The 21527-nt window shown below is 42.6% G+C and overlaps 2 protein-coding genes across 2 annotated transcripts in view; one reads left to right on the forward strand and one right to left on the reverse strand.

The window, feature by feature from the left end:
* The first annotated feature begins 3812 nt into the window (after positions 1 to 3812).
* On the forward strand, positions 3813 to 7993 carry LOC139398035 (Golgi reassembly-stacking protein 2-like). The gene is given in 11 exon segments (XM_071144284.1): positions 3813 to 3964; positions 4456 to 4536; positions 4764 to 4967; positions 6397 to 6483; positions 6589 to 6719; positions 6807 to 6939; positions 7069 to 7192; positions 7298 to 7384; positions 7479 to 7598; positions 7708 to 7736; positions 7739 to 7993. Coding segments are annotated over 11 exon segments (1134 nt in total). The 5' UTR covers positions 3813 to 3901; the 3' UTR covers positions 7814 to 7993.
* Positions 7994 to 10379: 2386 nt separating this feature from the next.
* Positions 10380 to 21527, reverse strand: part of LOC139398026 (serine/threonine-protein kinase tousled-like 1-B) — a 32135-nt gene continuing 20987 nt past the window's right edge. Inside the window, exons 3-23 of the mRNA XM_071144279.1 lie at positions 20488 to 20618; positions 20231 to 20302; positions 18701 to 18739; positions 18358 to 18433; positions 18202 to 18245; positions 17856 to 17951; positions 17577 to 17663; positions 17387 to 17479; positions 16589 to 16699; positions 16311 to 16447; positions 15912 to 16100; positions 15720 to 15786; positions 15245 to 15342; positions 14836 to 14917; positions 14657 to 14748; positions 14269 to 14358; positions 14002 to 14171; positions 13753 to 13888; positions 12630 to 12741; positions 12436 to 12543; positions 10380 to 12152 (exon numbers count right to left, since the gene is read on the reverse strand). Coding sequence (XP_071000380.1) covers positions 11982 to 12152; positions 12436 to 12543; positions 12630 to 12741; positions 13753 to 13888; positions 14002 to 14171; positions 14269 to 14358; positions 14657 to 14748; positions 14836 to 14917; positions 15245 to 15342; positions 15720 to 15786; positions 15912 to 16100; positions 16311 to 16447; positions 16589 to 16699; positions 17387 to 17479; positions 17577 to 17663; positions 17856 to 17951; positions 18202 to 18245; positions 18358 to 18433; positions 18701 to 18739; positions 20231 to 20302; positions 20488 to 20618 — 2201 coding nt within the window. The 3' untranslated portion in view covers positions 10380 to 11981. The remainder of the gene's footprint in view (positions 12153 to 12435; positions 12544 to 12629; positions 12742 to 13752; positions 13889 to 14001; positions 14172 to 14268; positions 14359 to 14656; positions 14749 to 14835; positions 14918 to 15244; positions 15343 to 15719; positions 15787 to 15911; positions 16101 to 16310; positions 16448 to 16588; positions 16700 to 17386; positions 17480 to 17576; positions 17664 to 17855; positions 17952 to 18201; positions 18246 to 18357; positions 18434 to 18700; positions 18740 to 20230; positions 20303 to 20487; positions 20619 to 21527) is intronic.

The following is a 21527-nucleotide window of genomic DNA, read 5'->3' on the forward strand; positions in this document are numbered from 1 at the left end:
TAAACCCAGATGACGCTGGGCCAATTGTGCTCCGCCCTATGGGACTCCCAATCACAGCCAGGTTGTGATACAGCCTGGATTTGAACAAGGGTGACGCCTCAAGGGTGACGCCTCTAGCACTGAGATGCAGTGCCTTGGGCTCCCAAGTGGCGCAGTAGTCTAAGAATAATGGAGAACACTGTGTTCTTGGGTACCTTCAATGCTGCAGACATTTTTTTGGTACCCTTCCCCAGATCTGTGCCTTGACAGAATCCTGTCTTGTAGCTCTACGGACAATTCATTTGACCTCATGGCTTGGTTTTTGCTCTGATATGCACTGTCAACTGTGGGACCTTATATAGACAAGTGTGTGCCTTTCCAAATCATGTCCAATCAATTGTCCAATCAAGTTGTAGAAACATCTTACAGAAGATCAATGGAAACAGGATGTACCTGAACAGTCTGCTGTTCCCACATGCTTCAAGAGGGCCACCATTGTTCCTGTTCCCAAGAAAGCTAAGGTAACTGAGCTAAACGACTATCGCCCCGTAGCGCTCACTTCCATCATTATGAAGTGCTTTGAGAGACTAGTCAAGCATCATATCACCTCCACCCTACCTGACAACCTAGACCCACTCCAATTTGCTTACTGCCCCAATAGGTCCACAGACGACGCAATCAAAACCACACTGCACGCTGCCCTAACCCATCTGGACAAGAGGAATACCTATGTAAGAATGCTGTTCATCGATTACAGCTCAGCATTTAAACCATAGTACCCTCCAAACTCGTCATTAAGCTCGAGACCCTGGGTCTCAACCCCGCCTTGTGCAACTGGGTCCTGGACTTTCTGACGGGCCGCCCCCAGGTGGTGAGGGTAGGAAACAACATCTCCACCCCGCTGATCCTCAACACTGGGGCCCCACAAGGGTGAGTTCTCAGCCCTCTCCTGTACTCCCTATTCACCCATGACTGCGTGGCCATGCACGCCTCCAAACTCAATCATCAAGTTTGCAGACGACATTACAGTGGTAGGCTTGATTATCAACAACGACGAGACAGCCTACAGGGAGGAGGTGAGGGCACTCGGAGTGTGGTGTCAGGAAAATAACCTCACACTCAACGTCAACAAAACAAAGGAGATGATCGTGGACTTCAGGAAACAGCAGAGGGAGCACCCCCCCTATCCACATCGACGGGACAGTGGAAGGTTTTAAGTTCCTCGGTGTACACATCATGGACAAACTGAAATGGTCCACCCACACAGACAGCATGGTGAAGAAGGCGCAGCAGCGCCTCTTCAACTCGAGGCTGAAGAAATTTGGCTTGTCACCAAAAACACTCACAAACTTTTACAGATGCATAATCGAGAGCATCCTGTTGTGCTGTATCACCGCCTGGTACGGCAACTGCTCCGCCCACAACCGTAAGGTTCTCCATAGGGTAGTTAGGTCTGCACATGCATCACCAGGGGCAAACTACCTGCCCTCCAGGACACCTACACCACCCGATGTCACAGGAAGGCCAAAAAGATCATCAAGGGCAACAACCACCCGAGCCACTGCCTGTTCACCCCGCTATCATCCAAAAGTCGAGGTCAGTACAGGTGCATCAAAGCTAGGACCGAGAGACTGAAAAACATTTTCTATCTCAAGGCCATCAGACTGTTAAACAGCCATCACTAACATTGAGTGGCTTCTGCCAACATACAGACTCAATCTCTAGCCACTTTTATAATTAACATTTGGATGTAATAAATGTATCAATGTAAACAATGCCACTTTATATAATGTTTACATACCCTACATTACTCATCTCATATGTATATACTGTACTCTATAACATCTACTGCATCTTGTCTATGCTGTTTGGCCATCACTCATCCATAAATGTATATGTACATATTCTTTACACTTGTATGTACTTATTCCTTTACACTTGTGTGTATAAGGTAGTTGTTGTGAAATTGTTAGATTACTTGTTAGATATTACTGCATGGTCGGAACTAGAAGCACAAGCATTTCACTACACTCGCATTAAAATCTGCAAACCATGTGTATGTGACCAATAAAATTTGATTTGATTGGATAATGAGGTGCGATTTCGCCTGGCATAGAAAATGTGCTCTCTCCTAAGGATACTGCTGCTCAGAGGAGCTAGCCAACAATACAGCTAACACAATCACATTAAACTGAAACTGGAAAGACTGCAAACTAGCTGCACTTTGTTTCTTTTGACCTTTTTTCAATTGACATGTTTTTTGTATATATATTCATAAAAATTATGCCAGCTGATTCATGATTTAGACTGGCTGAGAAACACGGTCTGTCTGTCTCGTTCCGACTCCCGACACCTTCATTATTACTCTGGGACAGCTGGAGATCTAATTTGAATATTGAAACAATGTTGCAAATGTCTGAGAGACAGACAGCACGGTTCAAATCTCCGCTGTTGAAAACTAAATGTTAGTCTAAAAGAAATGTGAGATTATGTCTAGATGCTTTTTATAGTGGATAAGTTTATAAATTGTCTGGCTGGGCGTATGAGGTAGTGGATTGTGCAGTCAGATGGAAAAGAGAAAATTGGCATTTTAATGGCTGGAATGTGGTTTTAACCAATCAGCATTCAGGATTAGACCCACCCATTGTATAATACTGTAATGAACTCACATAATTTCTGTCACAAACTCCACACAGTTGTCAGTAGTCGGATATTCATTTCCCACTGAGAAAATAATTACTGTACTTACAGCGTTCATATAAATGCATTTTTATCCAATTCTGCAGCTTCGAAGGAGCCAATGAGAATGTGTGGCATGTTCTGGTGAGTGAATTTTTATCAGGTTTTTGCTTTGGTGGACCTTATTTATTTAATTGACATTTGTCAATAAAACTCATGAATGTCAAATTATTTTGTGTTCTACTTATAGCCCTGGCTTTCCTGAAAATAAAATGGTAAAACAATTAATTGTGAGGCTAAATATGAGGGCTTGATGATAAATGAAAGTCAGATAAACGAAAAGCTGTTTTTTGCTGGGGTCTCAGGACTGATATGGTTAATCTGTTTGTGCAAGCCATGTTCCTTACAGTTTACCTCAGCCTCCTCCACTCCTGTTCTAAAATGATAGCAGTATGCCATACTCATTCCAGTGATTGTATTAGACAGCACCATCCAGCACCTATGGCATCAACAACGATGTTGTTGTTTTCATTTACAATGTGTGGTTGCTGCCCCAATGGACAAAGGCACTGATAAAGTTTGTTGAGGAAAACACATTGCATTTATGTTGTCTATCATCCAATTGTTCAACATGAAATTCCTTTCTCATAATACGTAAAGCCTGGAACACGATGGAATACGTGAGACAGATTAATAAGGCTCCTGTTTGTGATGATTCCCCAATCATGAGCTAGACACCATAGCATACACTGCTTTCATCAGCTCCACTCTCATTCCAAAACATATCAAATAGCCAATTCAGGGTGATTTAACCTTCTATTACCCTTAACATTAACCGTTTTTTCTTTAAAGTGACCTTAAGTAACCTTAAAATAAGAGCATATAAAATTGCATAAATGCATAGCACAGATTCTAAACACCGAGGCACAATATCGCGAGACTTCCGGGAACGGTTGCGAAACAGACCAAGACCAGGCTGGGGTTTGGGAAGTCAAGTAGAGAAAAAATATATATATAAAAAACACACTGAACACAAATGGTAAAGGAAAGATACAAGGTTTTAGTATTTTTTTAGTATTTTAGATGATGCCAAACTCTCTCTTACAATGTACCGGAAGTGTTTCTATGTAGGCAAAAATCTTGATTTTATCATCATCCCGGAACCGGGGGAAAGTGTTAGCTACTGTGTCTAACCAGCTACACTGATTTATTCACCAGAATAATATCCAGGGTTTGATGAGACATGGGGGGTGCACAGAGCATCGAAATACCTGGAGGAGGATCCGAAGGTTATCACGTCCTCAGGGTATGGATCTTTAGTAGCATGCTAAACCACGAGCTGTAACTGGGCTAATTGATGATGGGAACGTAACACATAAATGCTTGTCATGAGTGTGAATAACGATAATGTTGTTGCTGTCATCAGGTTGCTGTAGAATGTCAGTGTGTATTTTATGTGCTCCATGTGAGTAATTCACCACGTTTTGTCGTTCAGGGAAAAAAACGGTGTAGTCTAACCAATTAAACAGAGCAATGCCTGACGAGTAAAATTGTGCAAGCTGATTTGGATAACTAGTTAATTAGTTTGTTAACTAGTGCCAGGTCGTCGCTTGACTCGAGCAACCGGTCTGTCAATGTGTATGACGGGGGTGGGATGTCGTTTCAATTCAGAACACACTTGCAAAGGGCATTGCACCTGTGTGTTAGCTGTAAAAGTGTGGTGATTTAAATGTTTTAAGGGCAATATGAATATCATGTTATATATGTCATGCACAAAAATCCTGTCTCAATTTGCAGGTGCAAGAGAATTCCCCTGGGCATCGTGCAGGATTGGAACCATTCTTTGACTTTATTATTTCCGTCAGTGACACAAGATTGGTAAACTCATTTCTCAAATTATCTACACAAGATTGGTAAACTGTCATTTCTCAAATTATCTACACAAGATTGGTAAACTGTCATTTCTCAAATTATCTACATCCTGAAGCTGTCAGATCCCATTGCAGCTCAACTATTTTCAAAGTCAGGGTTACAAGACAACCTATAGGTGGACTAACTTTGTTTACAGGTGATGATACACTTTAACATCTGCACATTTTTGTCAGAACAAAGATGATGACACATTTAAAGACTTGCTGAAGGTGAATGTGGAGAAACCCATCAAGATTCTGGTATACAGCAGCAAGACGATTGAGCTGAGGGAGGCAACAGTCACACCCAACAACATGTGGGGAGGTCAGGGGCTTCTGGGTGTCAGCATCCGATTCTGCAGCTTCGAAGGAGCCAATGAGAATGTGTGGCATGTTCTGGTGAGTGAATCGCCTTGGCGTTTAGAGCTGCACATATGAAGAAATGTAAAACTGGAAATGTGTTGATGTGAAGACTTGCAGTGACCCGATATACAGTGCTGTGAAAATGTATTTGCCTTAATAATTTCTCTATTTTTGCAAACATTTTTATACTGAATGTTATCAGATCTTCAATCAAAACCTAATATTAGATAAAGGGAACCTGAGTTTACAAATAACAAAAAATATACTTATTTTACAGATTTTAATTAACAAAGTTATGCGACACCCAATTCCCATATGTGAAAAAGTAATTGCCCCATTACACTCAGTAACTGGTTGCGCCACCTTTAGCTGCATTGACTACAACCAAATGCTTCCTGTAGTCGTTGATCAGTCTCTCACATCGCTGTGGAGGAATCTTGACCCACTCTTGTATGCAGAACTGCTTTAACTCGGTGACATTTGAGGGTTTTCAAGCATGAAATGTTCGTTTTTAAGTTCTGCCACAACATCTCAATTGGGATTAGGTCTGGACTTTAACTAGGCCATTTCAAATGTGTTGCATTTGATTCATTTTCATGTAGACTTGAGTGTGTTTTGGATCATTGTCTTGCTGATGACCCAGCTGCGCTTCAGCTCACAGACAGATTGCCTGACATTCTCCTGTAGAATTCTCTGATACAGAGCAGAATTCATAGTTCCATCTATTAAGGCAAGTCGTCCAGGTCCTGAGGCAGCAAAGCATCCCCAAACCATCACACTACCACCACCATGCTTGACTGTTGGTATAAGGTTCTTATTGTGGAATGCAGTGTCTTGTTTTCGGCAGACATAAATGGACCCATGTCGTCCAAAAAGTTGACAAAAGTTTTCAAAGAAGCACAAGGAAGCACCAGGATGGTTCAAGACTCTTGGAAGAATGTTCTATGAACAGATGATTCAAAAGTATACCTTTTTGGACAACAAATTTGAAGTTTTGGTATGGCCTAGTCAAAATCCAGACCTAATCCCAATTGAGATGTGGCAGAACTTGAAATGATCCGTTCATGCTTGAAAACCCACAAATGTCACTAAGTTAAAGCTGTTCTGCATACAAGAGTGGGCCAAAATTCCTCCACAGTGATGTGAGAGACTGATCAACAACTACAGGAAGCATTTGGTTGTAGTCATTGCAGTTTAAGGTGGCACAACCAGTTTTTGAGTGTAAGGGTGCAATTACTTTTTCACAGAGGCATTGGGTGTTTATGAAATAAATTGAGGAAGTATGTCATTGTTGTGTTATTTGTGTACTCGGGTTCCCTTTATCTAATATTAGGTTTTGGTTGGAGATCTGATAACATGCAGTATCAAAAATATGCAAAAGTAGAGCATTAGAAAGAGGGAAAACACTTTTTTCACGGCACACTGTGTTTATAATTTTGGTCTGTATTCTATTTCTTGTCCCTAGGAAGTGGAGCCAAACTCTCCTGCAGCCATGGCTGGTTTGAGACCACATACTGACTATGTCATAGGTGCAGACACTGTCATGAACGAGGTGTGTGGGATGCCTTTCTTTAGTGTCATTTCAATGATGTTTTCCCTACACTAAGCTGTTGATGTAGTGTTGGACTATGGTTTTTGTCTGAACTTTTCCCCACAGTCTGAGGATCTCTTCTCCCTCATTGAGACGCATGAAGGGAAAGGGCTTAAGTTGTATGTGTATAACACTGACACGGACAACTGTCGCGATGTGGTTATCATTCCAAACTTTGAATGGGGTGGAGAGGGCAGGTATGGCATTGACGTTTTGTTAATTCATTTAGCAGAAATTCCTATAGGTTGCCCCATAGAACACATACTCACTGTGCCCTTCTTCAGCCTAGGCTGTGGGATTGGCTATGGCTACCTGCACAGGATACCCACACATACATTTGAAGAGGGTAAGAACATCAGTTTCCCTGGACATATTCCAAGTGAACCAGTTTCCCCACTTAAGGATGGCTTCACGGAGGTAAGACATTTTTGTAAATGACCTACTTCTTTTCACTTCCAATATCTGCCAGTCACGTGAAGGAATTTGTGTGCAATGAGAATATTTTACAGCACTGGGTGTTGATCCCAGTTTTCATTTGTTCCTCAGGTTCAGCTCTCTGCTGTCAGTTCTCAATCTGCAGTGCCTTCTGCTCCAACTGGGTTAGAACAAAATCTCTTTGACCTGTCAGTCAGCTCAGCTCCTCTCACTGTCCCGAGCGCTCTTCCAACAGGTATGCTAGGTATCACTACTTTTCATTGAGACGCATATTGCTTACAGACTTGATATCACCAAGTAAGAGATTAGTTATTAATAATGGATTCTATCTTTGTCCAAGGAGTACCTACTGTGCCAATGTTGCCTAGCCAAGTCAGCCACCTGCTAAGCACTATACCTCCAGTCATCCCTGCTACCACATTATCAGGTCATTGTTGGACACGGTTCTAGTTTGGGAACAATATGATGCATGTATTATGTTTGTGGCTTGGTGTATTTCATTGTTCATATGTCCTGCACAGGTCTAATGTCGTTACCCGGAGGCCTACCTCCCCTTCACAAACTGGCAAATTTAAATGTCACTTTACCAGACTTGGGCACTGTGTCATCATTACCAGTTATTGGAGGGATGCCACCAGCAGGTAATGTCAATGTTTTCAAGATTCTTTGATGGTTTTTAAGATGTAGGTTTATGGATATTTGTATACTGTTGTTAGTAATATTGCTGTAACTTTCCACCTGTCTCCTCAGGTTTCCCTCCATTGGCCCCTCTTCCTCCCCTAAACCTATCCATGCTCAACTCCCAGCTGCCTCTGGTCCCAGGTGTAACTCCATCAGAGTTCACTCTCCCACCTAGCTCCGCAAGCGGCAATTCCCAATGAGCAGACACCCTCATCCTGGACGCAACATCCCCCTCCAGAGCCCCAGTGGTCAGTGACACATTGACAGAAACACTCCTCCCTACACCAGTGGCTTCCTCTGAACCTAGAGAAGCACCAGCGACTTGACTCCTAGCAGAGAACCATTTACCGACAAGATCTACTGCATTTAAAACTCAACAAGGAAAGAATCTGGAAACGCTCTGTTGTACTCCTGAATCTATGGCGGCATCCCCAATTATCCACCCTTTTCCAGAAGTGTGTGTATATTTGTACATTTCTTTGGCTGGAGAAGTTTCCACCATTGTTAAATCCACGATGGGGAGTGTACACTCTGGGAAAAGGGTGGAGAATCGGGATGCAGCCTTGGTGGCTGAAACAACAGCAAGGGTCTTTGGAAGAACGATGGACGGTCAGAAATGTGAGAATTATTGTGAGAGATCTGCATTACAACAGGCTAAAGCGGATGTATTTTTATTTTTGTTGTACAAAAAAATAATATGAATGAAAGTGTGTAATTGAGACATCCCTTTCTTGAATAATTTGATTTATTTTTCTTGTCTGCAGCATTGACTTCTCATACTTCCATTTGTAGTTCTTTGGTTGGTGTAAAAATGAAGGTACTTTACTGCTGAAAACCACAGGGTGTCAGTGTAGGACCACAATGAAACGTGACTATGGGAGAATCTCTATTGCATACTCATCCCGTCTTCTCTCAACCCATCATGAGTATGCCAGAGGTCCTGCCCCGCTGACCTTCTCCAGTGGGTTTTGAGAAGGAAGCAGTTGAGATTTTCCCACAATGTACCTTGAGCAGATTCCTTTTGCACTCACTATTACCAAGTTGGTGAATCTTGGCTACAAAAAAAAGTTAATTGCTGCAAATTTAACATATTTGCTGTCGGATGTATCTTTTTTTGTATAAACCAAGTAGCTTCAAACAATTATTTCCATTCAGTGTTGGAATTTGGTATGATTCACTCTGTTGGCCTGCTGCGTGTTAATTGTATTGAGTCTTTGAACATTTTCTATAAGTTTTTAGATGGTCAGTGGAAAATAATATTGGTGCAACAGCTGATCAAGAATGCTGCTGCTCATGTTAACATTGCCCTTCTTCAATTCCATCCCATCACTGGCTCCCAGTTACTGCTAGCATTAGATAATAGACTCAATCATACATGCAAATAATCAGACTGGGTCACAGTGCCAGAAGAGCCTGCTGACCAGTCTCATCGGTCCTGTCTGACCCCAACGACAAGGAACACATGTACATTGAGGTGTTCACTCTGGGCTAGGGCAGAATCCTCAAGTTCTTTACAAGCACAGGTTTGGGAGTATAGCTTTCTTCCTTTGCCACAATTGAGAAAAGGTAGCCAGACAAGATACAGTGCATTTGGAAATTATTCGGACCCTTTGACTTTTCTACACACAATACCCCATAATGGCAACCCGATTTTCTTTGCAAATAGAAAAATAACAGAAATACTTTATTTACATAAGTATTCAGACCCTTTGCAATGAGACTCAATTGAGCTCAGGTGCATCCTTTTTCCACAACTTGAATTGAGTCCACTTGTGATAAATTCAACTGATTGGACATGATTTGGAAAGAAACATCTGTCTAGGTAAAGTCCCACAGTTGACAGTGCAAGTCAAAGCAAAAACCAAGCCATGAGGTCAAAGGAATTGTCCGTAGAACTCAGACAGGATTGTGTCGAGGCACAGATCTGCACCAAAACATTTCTGCAGCATTGAAGGTCCCCAAGAACACAGTGGCCTCCATCATTCCGAAATGGAAGACGTTTGGAACCACAAACTCTTCCTAGAGCTGGCCGCCCAGCCAAACTGAGCAATTGGTGAAGGTCACTGACGGAGCTCCTTTGTGGTGGGAGAACCTTCCAGAAGGACAACCATCTTTGCAGTACTCCACCTATCAGCCCTTTATGGTAATGGCCAGACTGAAGCCGCTCCTCAGTCAAAAAGTACATGACAGCCCGCTTGGAGTTTTCCAAAAGGCACCTAAAGGACTCAGACCATGAGAAACAAGATTCTCTGGTCAGATGAAAGAACTCTTTGGCATTCATTGGAAGAAACTTGGCACCATCATGCTGTGGGGATGTTTTCAGCAGCAGGGACTGGGAGAAGTGAGGAGAGGGAAAGATGAACAGAGCAAAATACAGGTATCCTTGATGAAAACCTGCTCCAGAGCACTCAGGACCTCAGGCTGGGGTCAAGGTTTGCCTTCTAAACAAAGCAACAACAACCCTAAGCACACAGCCAAGACAATGCAGGAGTGGCTTCTGAATGTCCTTGAGCAGCCCAGCCAGAACCCGGACTTGAATCCGATCGAACATCTCTAGAGACCTGAAAATAGCTGTGCAGTGACGCTCCCCATCAAACCTGACAGAACTTAAGAGTATCTGCAGACATGAATGTGAGAAACTCGAAGTAGAGGTGCCAAGCTTGTTGCATCATAACAAAGACTTGAGGCTGTAATCGCTGCCAAAGGTGCTTCAACAAAGTACTGAGTAAAGGGTCTGAATACTTATGCAAATGTCATAGTTTATTTTTAATACATTTGCAAACATTTCTAAAAACCTGTTCTTGCTTTGTCAATATGGGGTTGTGTAGATTGAGGGGGGGGGGGGGGGGGGGTGATTAATCCATTTTAGATTAAGGCTGTAACGTAAAAGTCAAGGGGTCTGAATACTTTCAGAATGCACTGTATGTAATTTAAGATGGGACTGGAATGCTTTGTAACTTGTCAGGACTACACTGACTGGAAAGGCCCAACTTCATCCATCCATCAGAACATACAAGTCACAGAACACTGGAGAGCTCCTCCCATCGTAGTCTCCAAAATAAATATGTTGTATAGCATGCTGCGATTCCCTGTTATTTATCATCATTTATTGTTTTTACAGAACTGTACATTGTGTACCCAGAGTGGAACATACAGCCCTAAAAATTAAGAGCAACATCAAAAGCAGCAAAAATTTAAAACAAATCGGAAAAAAATAAGAAATTGTTAAAGGTCCAATGCAGCCATTTTTATCTCAATATCAAGTCATTTCTGGGTAACAATCACCTTACTGTGATTTTTAATAGAAAACGTGGTCATAAACAAAACATAGCAATTTCTGAACCAAAGAATTGATAGTGGTCTGTGTGGGGAGGGGAAAACTGAAAACGAGCTATTATTAGCAGTGAGGTTTGGAACTCTTTCTTATTGATCTATAAACTAATTTACCGCCTGGAGATGTCAGCAGGCAGGCCAAAACTCCATCCCACCACACAGGCAAACATTTCAGGTGGTCTTGTCAAACAGCTCTTACACTAAAGGGCATCATCATAATTATCACAATTTCACAGTATTGTTCCAACCTCAGTGTGGTAATGTGTATACAAAACAAAGGGGAAAACACTGCACTGGGCCTTTAAACATTTGTACAGAATGGTACAGCTGCAGTTCGAAATCTGAAAATCGTCTTCTGTACAGCAAATATACATGTACTCTCAAAGAAATTCATTAAAATCTTCCTGCATAGGATTCTGTACATTGACATTTGGTTATTTTGTGCATTCAACATTAGTATGCTGCCTGGGCCTAAATGACAGCTCCCACATATGCTAAAACATTACATTCTCATGGCTAATTGTACAACCCAACACTTTCTGAAAATAAAAAACATACAGCCGAATTGGTGAAATCATTGCATACCTACAAAAAAAACAAAACACGAATGTCCACTCCTAGAAGGCAAATCACCCCGGCAGGACCATGTTCATTCTTCTAAATGGCGGGCTGCCAGGTATTCCTTAGGCCCTGTAAGGCTTCCACCAGCAAGTGTCTAGTCACATTTATTCAAGGTACTGTCTGTAGCAGTGCTCTATTCAACCTTCACAAGGTAATTTACTCATGTTCTTTTAAACATCCATTCATTAATGTCTTTAGTAAACACCCATTTGAAACCCAGAACAGTCCAGGCGAAGGCCAAATTCCACACCATTCAGTCTACAGGGTCCAAATGCCTTCCATACACCGCTGGTTGGCAGGCAGCTCCTCTCCCACACACCTGGTCCTGTGGGGGAGAGGGCTCTGCAGGCGTGGTGCAGCCAGTCAGTCAGTCAGTGCACAGCCAGCCCTCAGTACGAGATGATGCTGGAGGAGGCAGGTCCTGAGCCACCAGCGCCCAGCTGCAGATTCCCTGAAGAGCTGGACCTCCTCATGTGAGGGAGCAGGTAGGAATCCCTTCCCAGCTGGTGAACATCAAACCGGTCCTCCTTCCTGTATGCCAAGCATCGCCTTATAAAGGCCTTGGGGAATAAAGGAGACATCATTCAAAGGACAGCACTCAGAACCAATTAAATGAAACATTGGAGCAAGACGCTGAGTATGATGGCTATCATGACTTATGGCTGGACAGAAATGCATCTCAAAAGGGGCTGAAATGTCGATCTATCTTATATGAACACTAGAGGTCTCAACAAAAGCAATGTTTATACAGGAATTGCTAAATCATAAAACAATCCCAAAATATTAAATAGGAGTGACAATTGCAGTCAGATGATAATATTCAGAACAACTTCTCCCACAGACCTTAGCTTCATTACTGGCAACAGGCTTGACAGGAAACTGAACTTCGGTTGCTTTAAGAATTGTGTTCTCCTGCAGGATATCCTGCTGAGACTGATTGTGACCAAATGGCTGAAAGATAAAAATAAGTCGACAAGTTAACTTATCTTTAAAAAAAACTTATTTTACAAGTCGATAAAGCCAGTTCTAACACTTACTTTTCTTCCATATAAACACTGGAAAAAGATGATGCCAACAGACCACACGTCCACCTTGTTGGAGATCTTTGGAGGTTCTTTGCCAACAACAAAACACTCAGGAGGCAAGTACCTTTGAGAGAACACAAAACAAAAATCTGTCCATATGTCATCATAGCATCAAAATCATGTGCTGGTCCTGATAGGGCCTTCAGAAAGTATTCGTACACCTTGACTTATTCCAAAGTTGTGTTACAGCCTGAATTCAAAATAGATCTCTCACCCATCTACACACAATACCCCATAATGACAAAGTGAAAGCATGTCTTTCACATACTATTTTGCAAACCCCAGGCATGCGGTCATGTGCTTTTTCCCCCCAGGAGTAGCTTCCGTCTGGCCACTATCCCATAAAGACCAGAATGGTGAAGTGCTGTAGAGACTGTCGTCCCTCAGGTACTCCCATCTCAGCCAAGGAACTCGGTAGTTCTGTCAGAGTGGTCATTGGGTTCTTGGTCACCTCCCCGACAAAGGTCCTCCTTGTCCGGTTTCTGAGTTTGGTTGGCCAGCCAGCTCTAGGCCGAGATTGGGTAGTTCCATATTTGTTGTCTTTTCCAAAATGATGGTGACCACTGTGGTGAAAAGAAACTTTCTAACCTCTAGAAATGGTTTTATACCCTTCCCCAGATAGAATTGTGATGAGGCATATTTCTCAGAGAACTACTGACAGTTCCATGGGCTTCATGGTAGAATTTCTGCTCTGACATGCACTGTCAGCTGCAGGACCTTATATAGACAGGTGTTTCTTTCTAAATCATGTCCAAACAATTTGGCCACCGGTGGACTCCAATCAAGTTGGAATGACATGTCAAGGATGATCCAATTGGACCGTCAAAGCAAAGGGGTGCGAATACTTACGCAAATTACATATTTCTGTATTTAAATTTGCTAAATAAATCCCTTTGTTTTACCTTCATCATTATAGGGTATCATGTGCAGATGGGTGAGAAAATAAAAGGGGGGAAAAAGACTTCATCCATTTTGATTTCTGGCTGTACCAAAGCAAAATGTGGAATAAGTCAAGGGGTGTGAATACTTTGAAAGCACACTGCATATTTATCCATATATGGTGGCAGTTTGCTACCAGTAGGTCCCTGCTCCTTGTGAGGTCAAGTCCATGCCATCTGCACCGTAGCTGTCGTCATCCATGATTTTGGACAAACCGAAGTCTGTGATTTTGATTTCCCCACAAGCTGTGCCATCAACAAGCAGGATGTTACCTTGAAATTGGAAAAGAACAAGTGAGCACATAGCCTCAGAGAACACAGGGATCTCTTTACAGATGGAAAGGTAACCATAATATCCCTGCGGTGTGTGAAGTGTGTCTGTTCACCTGGCTTGAGGTCATAGTGGATGATGGGGGGCTTGATTTCGTTCAGGTATCGGAGAGCATTCACAATCTGCATGACGATGGAGCGGGCCTCCTTTTCTGACATTAGCTTGTGCTGCTTCAAGTAGAAGTCCAGGTCATTTCCTTCACAGTACTCCAAAACTGTGCAAAACCTGTGAGGGACAATCATAAAGGAACAATGTGTAAAAGGCAGTGATGAGAGGATGTCACGAGAACATATCGTCAGTATAATGAGGAAGGGTCACTTACGTGTCTGTGTCCAGTGAGAAGTAGTCATACAGCTTGACGATTCTGGGGTGGTCCAGCTGCTTGTGTATTCTGTACTCTCGACAGGCGTGTCTGCAACAAGGTGAGCAGTGTTACCATGGGCAACCAAAGGAATGACTCAAGACAGTAGGAGCACAGAGAGGTGGAGGTATGACTGATTGGCTAACCCAGACACTAAGCGGACTAGAACAACCAAAGGCTTAAAGCCAGCGAATTACAAATAAAACTGTGCCATTGCTACAGTAATTCATAAAACTGACTCTGCTTTTCTAAAATTATCTAAAGCAGAGCAATGCTTTTTAAAAACGTACTTTTCAGTGTTGATGAACAGAACCTGGCAAAAGTGGCAATTATTTAATGTTGAACATACTTGTGATAGTTCTCTTTTTTCTCCTCCCGCCAGTTCTTGTTGAGCTGGTGAATTTTCACAGCAGCATACCGTTGCTCAATCAAGTCAAACGCCTGTAATAAACAGAAAAAATCTGACTGGTCTATTCAAACAAAGACTTGCAGATGCAACTGATGACACATGAACTCCGATAGACTCACCTTGTAAACTTCACTAAAGCCTCCTCTTCCCAGAAGATGCAGGAGTAGATACCTATCGTTCAAAGTCGGATGGTCTTTGAATCTTTAGCGGGAGAGAGAAAAAAAAGGGTAAGCAACTCATTACGAACGAAGTCAAATGGCAGGACTTCCACCAACACAAAAACGAATAATCCCTATAAAGACATTAAGTTGGACCTTGTTACTGAAATGCCAGTCGGTGAAAAAAAACTGGCTCATTTTACCTCAAGTTGCAGAATAGAAAACTGACATCCAGAATGATTTGTAACGTACTGTGAAAAACACCACGACATGGCCATTACTGCCTCACTGAACAATCTATGGTTGTCAGCAGGAGCCCTTGTGCATATGCCCTGACGTCACAGAGATTCATTCCAGTGATCAGACTCACTGTGAACTGTCCTCATTATTTATTCTCTTAAGTTCCCGAATGTGAAGGTTCCGCACTCTCTCCAGGCGCTCCAACTCCGCCTGGATTTCAGCTTCTTCCTGTAATGATTCACACAAACAGACATAAAGAAGAACATCAGAGGACTGACTACAAGGAGAGGGGAGAGCATCAAAACCCACTTCTACACCGAGGCTGACAAGTCATTTTAAAAACTAACGGTTGACGTGGTAGAAAGTCTGTCTAGGGAAATCAGTCTGATGCTTAATTCCCTATGAAAGCTAATAATTCAATATACTATAAGGTTTGGAGAAGAAAAAAAAGCCACAGAATCTCTAGGCAGTCAAACTAATAGTGGTTATATATCAGGATGTCTTATCCCCATTTCATTGTCTTGATGAACAATGGTGACATATGAAACAATGAAAGGTCAGCTCGTGTTGCCTGGCCCTGCCAGGTTGGGCATCTACACACTGACCTTTTTTAGATGGCCGAGTCGCAGTTTGTAAATCTCCTCCTGCTCATGGTACTCTGCTAGAGTCAACCTTCGGAATGAACCAACAAAATAAATGACTAATGAGAGCTACAGGATCAGGCATATATGCTCATAGATATCTATCGTCTGGTGTGTTTAGGCTTAGCCACAAGTAAGGAGGACAAGTGCACTCACAGCTGAGGTAGGCTGGGCTTGAGAAAGGGATCGTTCTCCGCGCCGTTCACTGCCTTGGTTTTGCGTTGCTTTGGCTCAGAGTTTGTGGTTGGTGCTTGGGAGTTGCTGGAGGATGGGGGTTTCCTCTTTGCTAGGAGTTTTCTCTGCTTCTCGATTTCCTCCCTCTGTTGGTTTATCCACTCTTGCTGTCTGCAGATAAAGATGATATATGCAATCAATACCATTTCCCGCTACGCTTGCGCTTAACCCTGGCTAAGGCTTTAGAATAAAAAGGAAAATGGTACATTTCAGTACTAATTCTACAGATGTCTTTGATCCCTGGTTGAAAGATAAATACATGTAGCTTGCCAACCATATCATAGTTGAAAGTTATATTCCAGGTCAACTTAAGGTACTCACTTGACTAGGTTTTGGAAGGCAAAGCCATCTGTCCACTGCTCTGTGAAGGAGGCTCCATGTCGTACAGTGGTAAAATGGCCTAACCGTAGTCTGTCTTGCATACTCTTCTCCCGGCACGCCTGCTTTTCCTGAGTGCTCTAAGCAACACATACACAATGTCAGGCATCACGGACTGATACGCAATACCAGATTACTCATACGGAAATGCAAAAGACTTGGCACAACGTCAAAAGCCAGACATGCCGGGCTTTAGACATTCCACTTTGAAATGAAAGTACCTTTTCTATGAGCAACTTCTTGCTCATGGTGATGCATTTATTTAAGCGTTCTTTGTACTTTTCAAGTAATTTCTGTTGTTCATCTATCTGTCTCCTGAGATCACAGTTTGCCTATGGAGAAACACACATTAGGTTAATCATTACAATTCTAACACCCAGGACCTCTAAAACAGAATTAATACAGTCAGTCTAGCATGGATAACATGCATTTTTGTATGTACTTTTGAGTCCACTGGCAGCACACTGAACTGTGTTCAGTTGTGCCAGAGTAATATATCACTGACACTTAAAGTTCTTAACTTCTTTGGGATAGGGGGCAGCATTTTCACTTTTGGATGAAAAGCATGCCCAGAGTAAACTGCCTCCTACTCAGTCCCAGATGCTAATATATGCATATTATTATTAGATAGAAAACACTGAAGTTTCTAAAACTGTTTGAATGATGTCTGAGTATAACAGAACTCATATGGCAGGCAAAAACCTGAGAAAAAATCCAAACAGGAAGTGGGAAGTCCGGTTGGAACATTATTGAACATTTATGATAAAAACATCCTAAAGATTGATTCTATACTTAGTTTGACAAGTTTCTACGACCTGTAATATAACTTTGAACTTTTCGTCCGCCGTTCGGCTGGACCTGAACGCGCGTTTGGATTTGTTTACCAAACGCCCAAACAAAAGAAGCTATTTGGACATAAATGATGATGATGAACGGGGTTTCGCAGTCCTAGACAGGTTAAGTCCCTCATTGTGTTTATGCTGAGGTTTTCTTTGTGCTCATCAGATAGCTTTTCTTACCCTAAGCAAATCATCTATTCTGCCTTCTTTTTTCTCAAGGTCCAGGTTCTTGTTACTTTCAAGGGCAGCCAATTTGAGCCCCGTCAGATCAGTCTGCAAAGAAAACAAATAGAACAAATTCTTAAAATGTGCCAACACAATGTCAGTTCAAAAAGTGCTGAACGCACATACTAATGGTTGTCATCCTCACCTGCACACATTTGACTGCTAGCTGCTTAGGATGCATCACATGGTCCCCAAAAGACAGACTCGTAGGAGATGAGCTGTTTTGCCTAATCTGAAACACAAGGGACAACAATTGTTTGCATATCGATCTAATTATACCATCAATATTACTTATAAACATTGACGGTTTAAAATAGGCCGGTCTGGCTCTGGGCTGTTCTGGCCTGGACAAGGATACTTACCGCTTGTTGCCATTCGAAACAGAAGACGGCAAATTAATTAAGTGGATATGGGTGTAACTTACACTGGAAACCTGCGCGGTGTGGGAATGTGAGTTCTGGGGTGAGCGGATCACTGGGGGGAGACCTCTCACAGGACTGGACCCATTCCCTCCTTGGAACTGGAGAAAAAGAGGCCACCAGTGTGAGTGCCATCATTGCCTGCCACTTGGCAAAAACAGAGGCACAGAAAGCCTCCTTTATGTTTCGTTCTGTTTACTGCCTCTGAGTGAAATGGAACTTCATTGATATTCTCCAAAACAGAACACCTCTCAGATGAACACCAAACGTGGTGCTCCAGCACACAGGGACATTAAGAGTAGAACTTTCACTTAAAAAACATTTAGCATGCTCCCAACTCATGTAACTTACATCAAAATAATCACTAATTTTGGGTCCTCGCACGATAGACTTCCCTGTGAGAGAGAAAATACATTTACCATCGACAATCATTTATAAATTATGGCCATCATACAGTAGTGACTATTTGTACCCGGAGGATAACAGAAACGGCTTAAGGGACGTTACCTTGGCTGCTCTCTGATTGGGTATCAGGTTTCCTTTTTCTTCCCCTGGATGATTCAGAGTGTTTCTTTTCAGGAGTCTGTCCAAGAAAAACTCAGTTTAACCAATAACCACCATCATCTGGTAGGTTGTACAAGTAGAGTTACTTTGATTCCTTGAAATGTCAAGATGAGGATGTAATGACTGTTGTGAATATACTGTAGCAGCAGCAAAATGCCTAACCTACAGCCTGCTAAGTGAGTTCCTGAACGTAGGTGAACTGACCGACCACTGCTGCCTACCGGCCCAGCAGCTGAAAAATGAAGGGGAACATAGCCTAGTATTCCAAATACAATGGAGTACCTACCGAATATGCAGGAGAGCTCCCCCTTTTCACATCGGAGCTCTGCAAACAAGAGGGGTACAGAGAATGAGTTCAATGTAATGAAATACATGACTAATATCGTTTATAATTTACACAGTTGAGAGAGGATGTTTATCTATGGCCAATGCAGCCCGTTGGCAGTTTTGGGCCACAGGCTGAGAGAAATAAAGACAAAAAGCAACTACAGCAGGTAACAGGTAACTGTGGAACAAAGATTAACTAGCCTTTTCTAATGTCTGATTCAAATCTCAAATGACAGAGTATACACACACTGCCCAATTCTGATCTTTTGACCAATCACATCAGATCTTTTTCAGAACCGATTTGATTGGTCAAAAGACCAATTAGTTAAAAATAGACTGCCTGTGTAAACGCAGCCTTCAGGAGCTATACTTATGGAGGGGGGAAAAAAATAAGATTGCCAAACAAGGAATAATCATGATCAACCAATTTAATTAATTACCAACCACCAAGATAACATATGAGGATTCTTTCTGCCCTACAAAAGAAAAGCATTAAAATGCTTAAACTGAGAAAACCCAAACTAAATCAAAAAGGAGTAGCCTATTTCAACCAAGCAGAGGAATCCTCGTGACATTTATGCAAGACCCCAGGACCAAGACAGAGCCTTGTGCAGAGAATCTGCTGACAGGTGCTAGTCTGATTGAGTGTGTCAACAGTGCATCATTAGGGAGTTTATGACGTATGGTAGCATCTGTGTGGGTGACATCTGTGCAGATTCAGCAGCAGAGGAGGCCAGAGAGGATTTATTCTGCCTCCTCCTCTCCCCCCTCGATCATGCTCACACACAGGCCTCCATCCGTGACTTATTAAACCAGTCAAACTGTACAGAAGGGAGGGGAGCAGACAGGCACCTGCAGTCAGGTTGCTAGTATACTCGCACACTCCACTGCAGTGGTTCAGGCTTCTTTATTCCAGACAATGTTGGAGCCCACCATCCCACACAAACAGGCTGCGACACTGCAGCCCCACCCAAGTTGGAAGCCATTTGTGTTTTGCCTTCATTAGCATAGAGCTGTGCTGCCAAACACAGGAAAACAGTGTGGAGGGAGGCGCAGACGCAGCATGATGCCTGTGATCAGGCTGCCCTGGCACAGACCGTGTTTGTACAGAGAGGTGAGAGCTTGTGGTATGATGCGTCACAAGGCAGTTTAATTACAACAAGATTCCGCACATTTTTATTCTCTCTAGAGCTAGCTCCATCTTAGGTTGCGTCTGACATTTTCACCAGTGACAGAGGATCATATGAGGGTCCAGCTCCTCTCCCTCTGTGGGATCTCCTTGCTCACGCCAACCAGCCCACATCTGACATCCAATCAAAACATAGGTCTAATCCAAACAAAGGATGGAATGTCAGATAAAAAAAAAACACAGAAAAGCCATGAAAACCAGTTATATTGTCTGACAAGAGCCTGTTCAAACAAACATGCACATTGATTCATTATATAATGTTTCACTAAAACTGTAACACCACCATGTTAAGAAACATACCTCTGACTCTTTGTCACTGGAAGACCCCAGGCTTCCAAAACTTTGATTTGAACAGTCATTGTTCGTCATTCCCTGAAAATAAAAACAGAGGTACGTCATGACGTTCTTCTGAAAAGAAACCATGACAACTATTTACTTTATTTTTGTTACACAAAATAAGCCTAACAGACAATTAGACTAGCTAAAAACATGCAGCCACGTGTTACTGTAGTAATGGGAGTGTATGGGGATCAGGGGTTTGAGGCAAGCGCACACACTTTGGTTCCCCCGCTGGTGCTGCCTGTGCTGCCCCCGGTACTGCCCCCAGTGCCAGTGACCGCACCCATGAAGCGAGCCTCCAGCAGCTCCTGTCTCCGGGGGTCCAGACTGTGCAGCTCCTCCATGGTTCCTGGAAGAGAGGAGAAACACCACCTTAACATTAAAAGGTAAACCACTTATTGCCTACTCCTCCTTACATCCCCACATTCCTCTCAGTCATCCAACGCTGCAGAGTAGACCTGACTGCATCATGATCACCACTTCTATGTCAGGCCTTACTTGAAACGTTTAAGTAGGACATTTTATGAATGGTGACCATTACAGAGTAGGATGCCAAGCCTAAAAAAAAAGTATTCTCAGTCAATCATATTTCACGGCTTTTACAAACGGCTCACAAAGCTGGTTTGTGAGCCTTTTCCCACTCACAGCTGTCCCATTGTGTTCATTCTGAAGGTGAGATGTTAATGAGGCAATGCAGTCCAAATGGAAGTGTCTTGAGTTTTGTTTGTGTGTCCTACAGTCTTGTACCGAGGGGGGGGGGGGGGGGGGGGGGTCACTGGGACAGGCAATGTAACGTCACAATTTTTATGTTGCACCTTACTGAACTCAATCTTAAAGTATAGCCTACTCAGCAGCCTTACATCTACTTATTCTTTTAGGACTATACAAGGAAAACCAGAAAGTCTGTCTCTTTTTACAATTTCTTCATGACAAAATTGAGACAAACTACAGAAAGCACACTGAGGTGCACCACTATCTGAAAACTGTTGCATTTCATTGACTTGATCTGAAGCGTCGACCATAACTGAGACCAGGTGTACAGCTAATTCAGTTTCAGGCTGACACAGGGATACTTCAGGATTTTGGCAATGAAGCCCTTTATCTACTTCCCCAGAGTCCAATGAACTCTTGGATACCATGTTTAGGTCTCTGCATGCAGTTTGAAGAAAGTTGCCAACTAGCGTTAGTGCAATTGCTAAATTGCGTTAGCAAAATTAAGCCGTCTACGGTAACTGCTAGCATGCTAGTAGATACAGTA

This window comes from Oncorhynchus clarkii, chromosome 3, assembly GCF_045791955.1.
Source record: "Oncorhynchus clarkii lewisi isolate Uvic-CL-2024 chromosome 3, UVic_Ocla_1.0, whole genome shotgun sequence".
Taxonomy (NCBI): domain Eukaryota; kingdom Metazoa; phylum Chordata; class Actinopteri; order Salmoniformes; family Salmonidae; genus Oncorhynchus; species Oncorhynchus clarkii.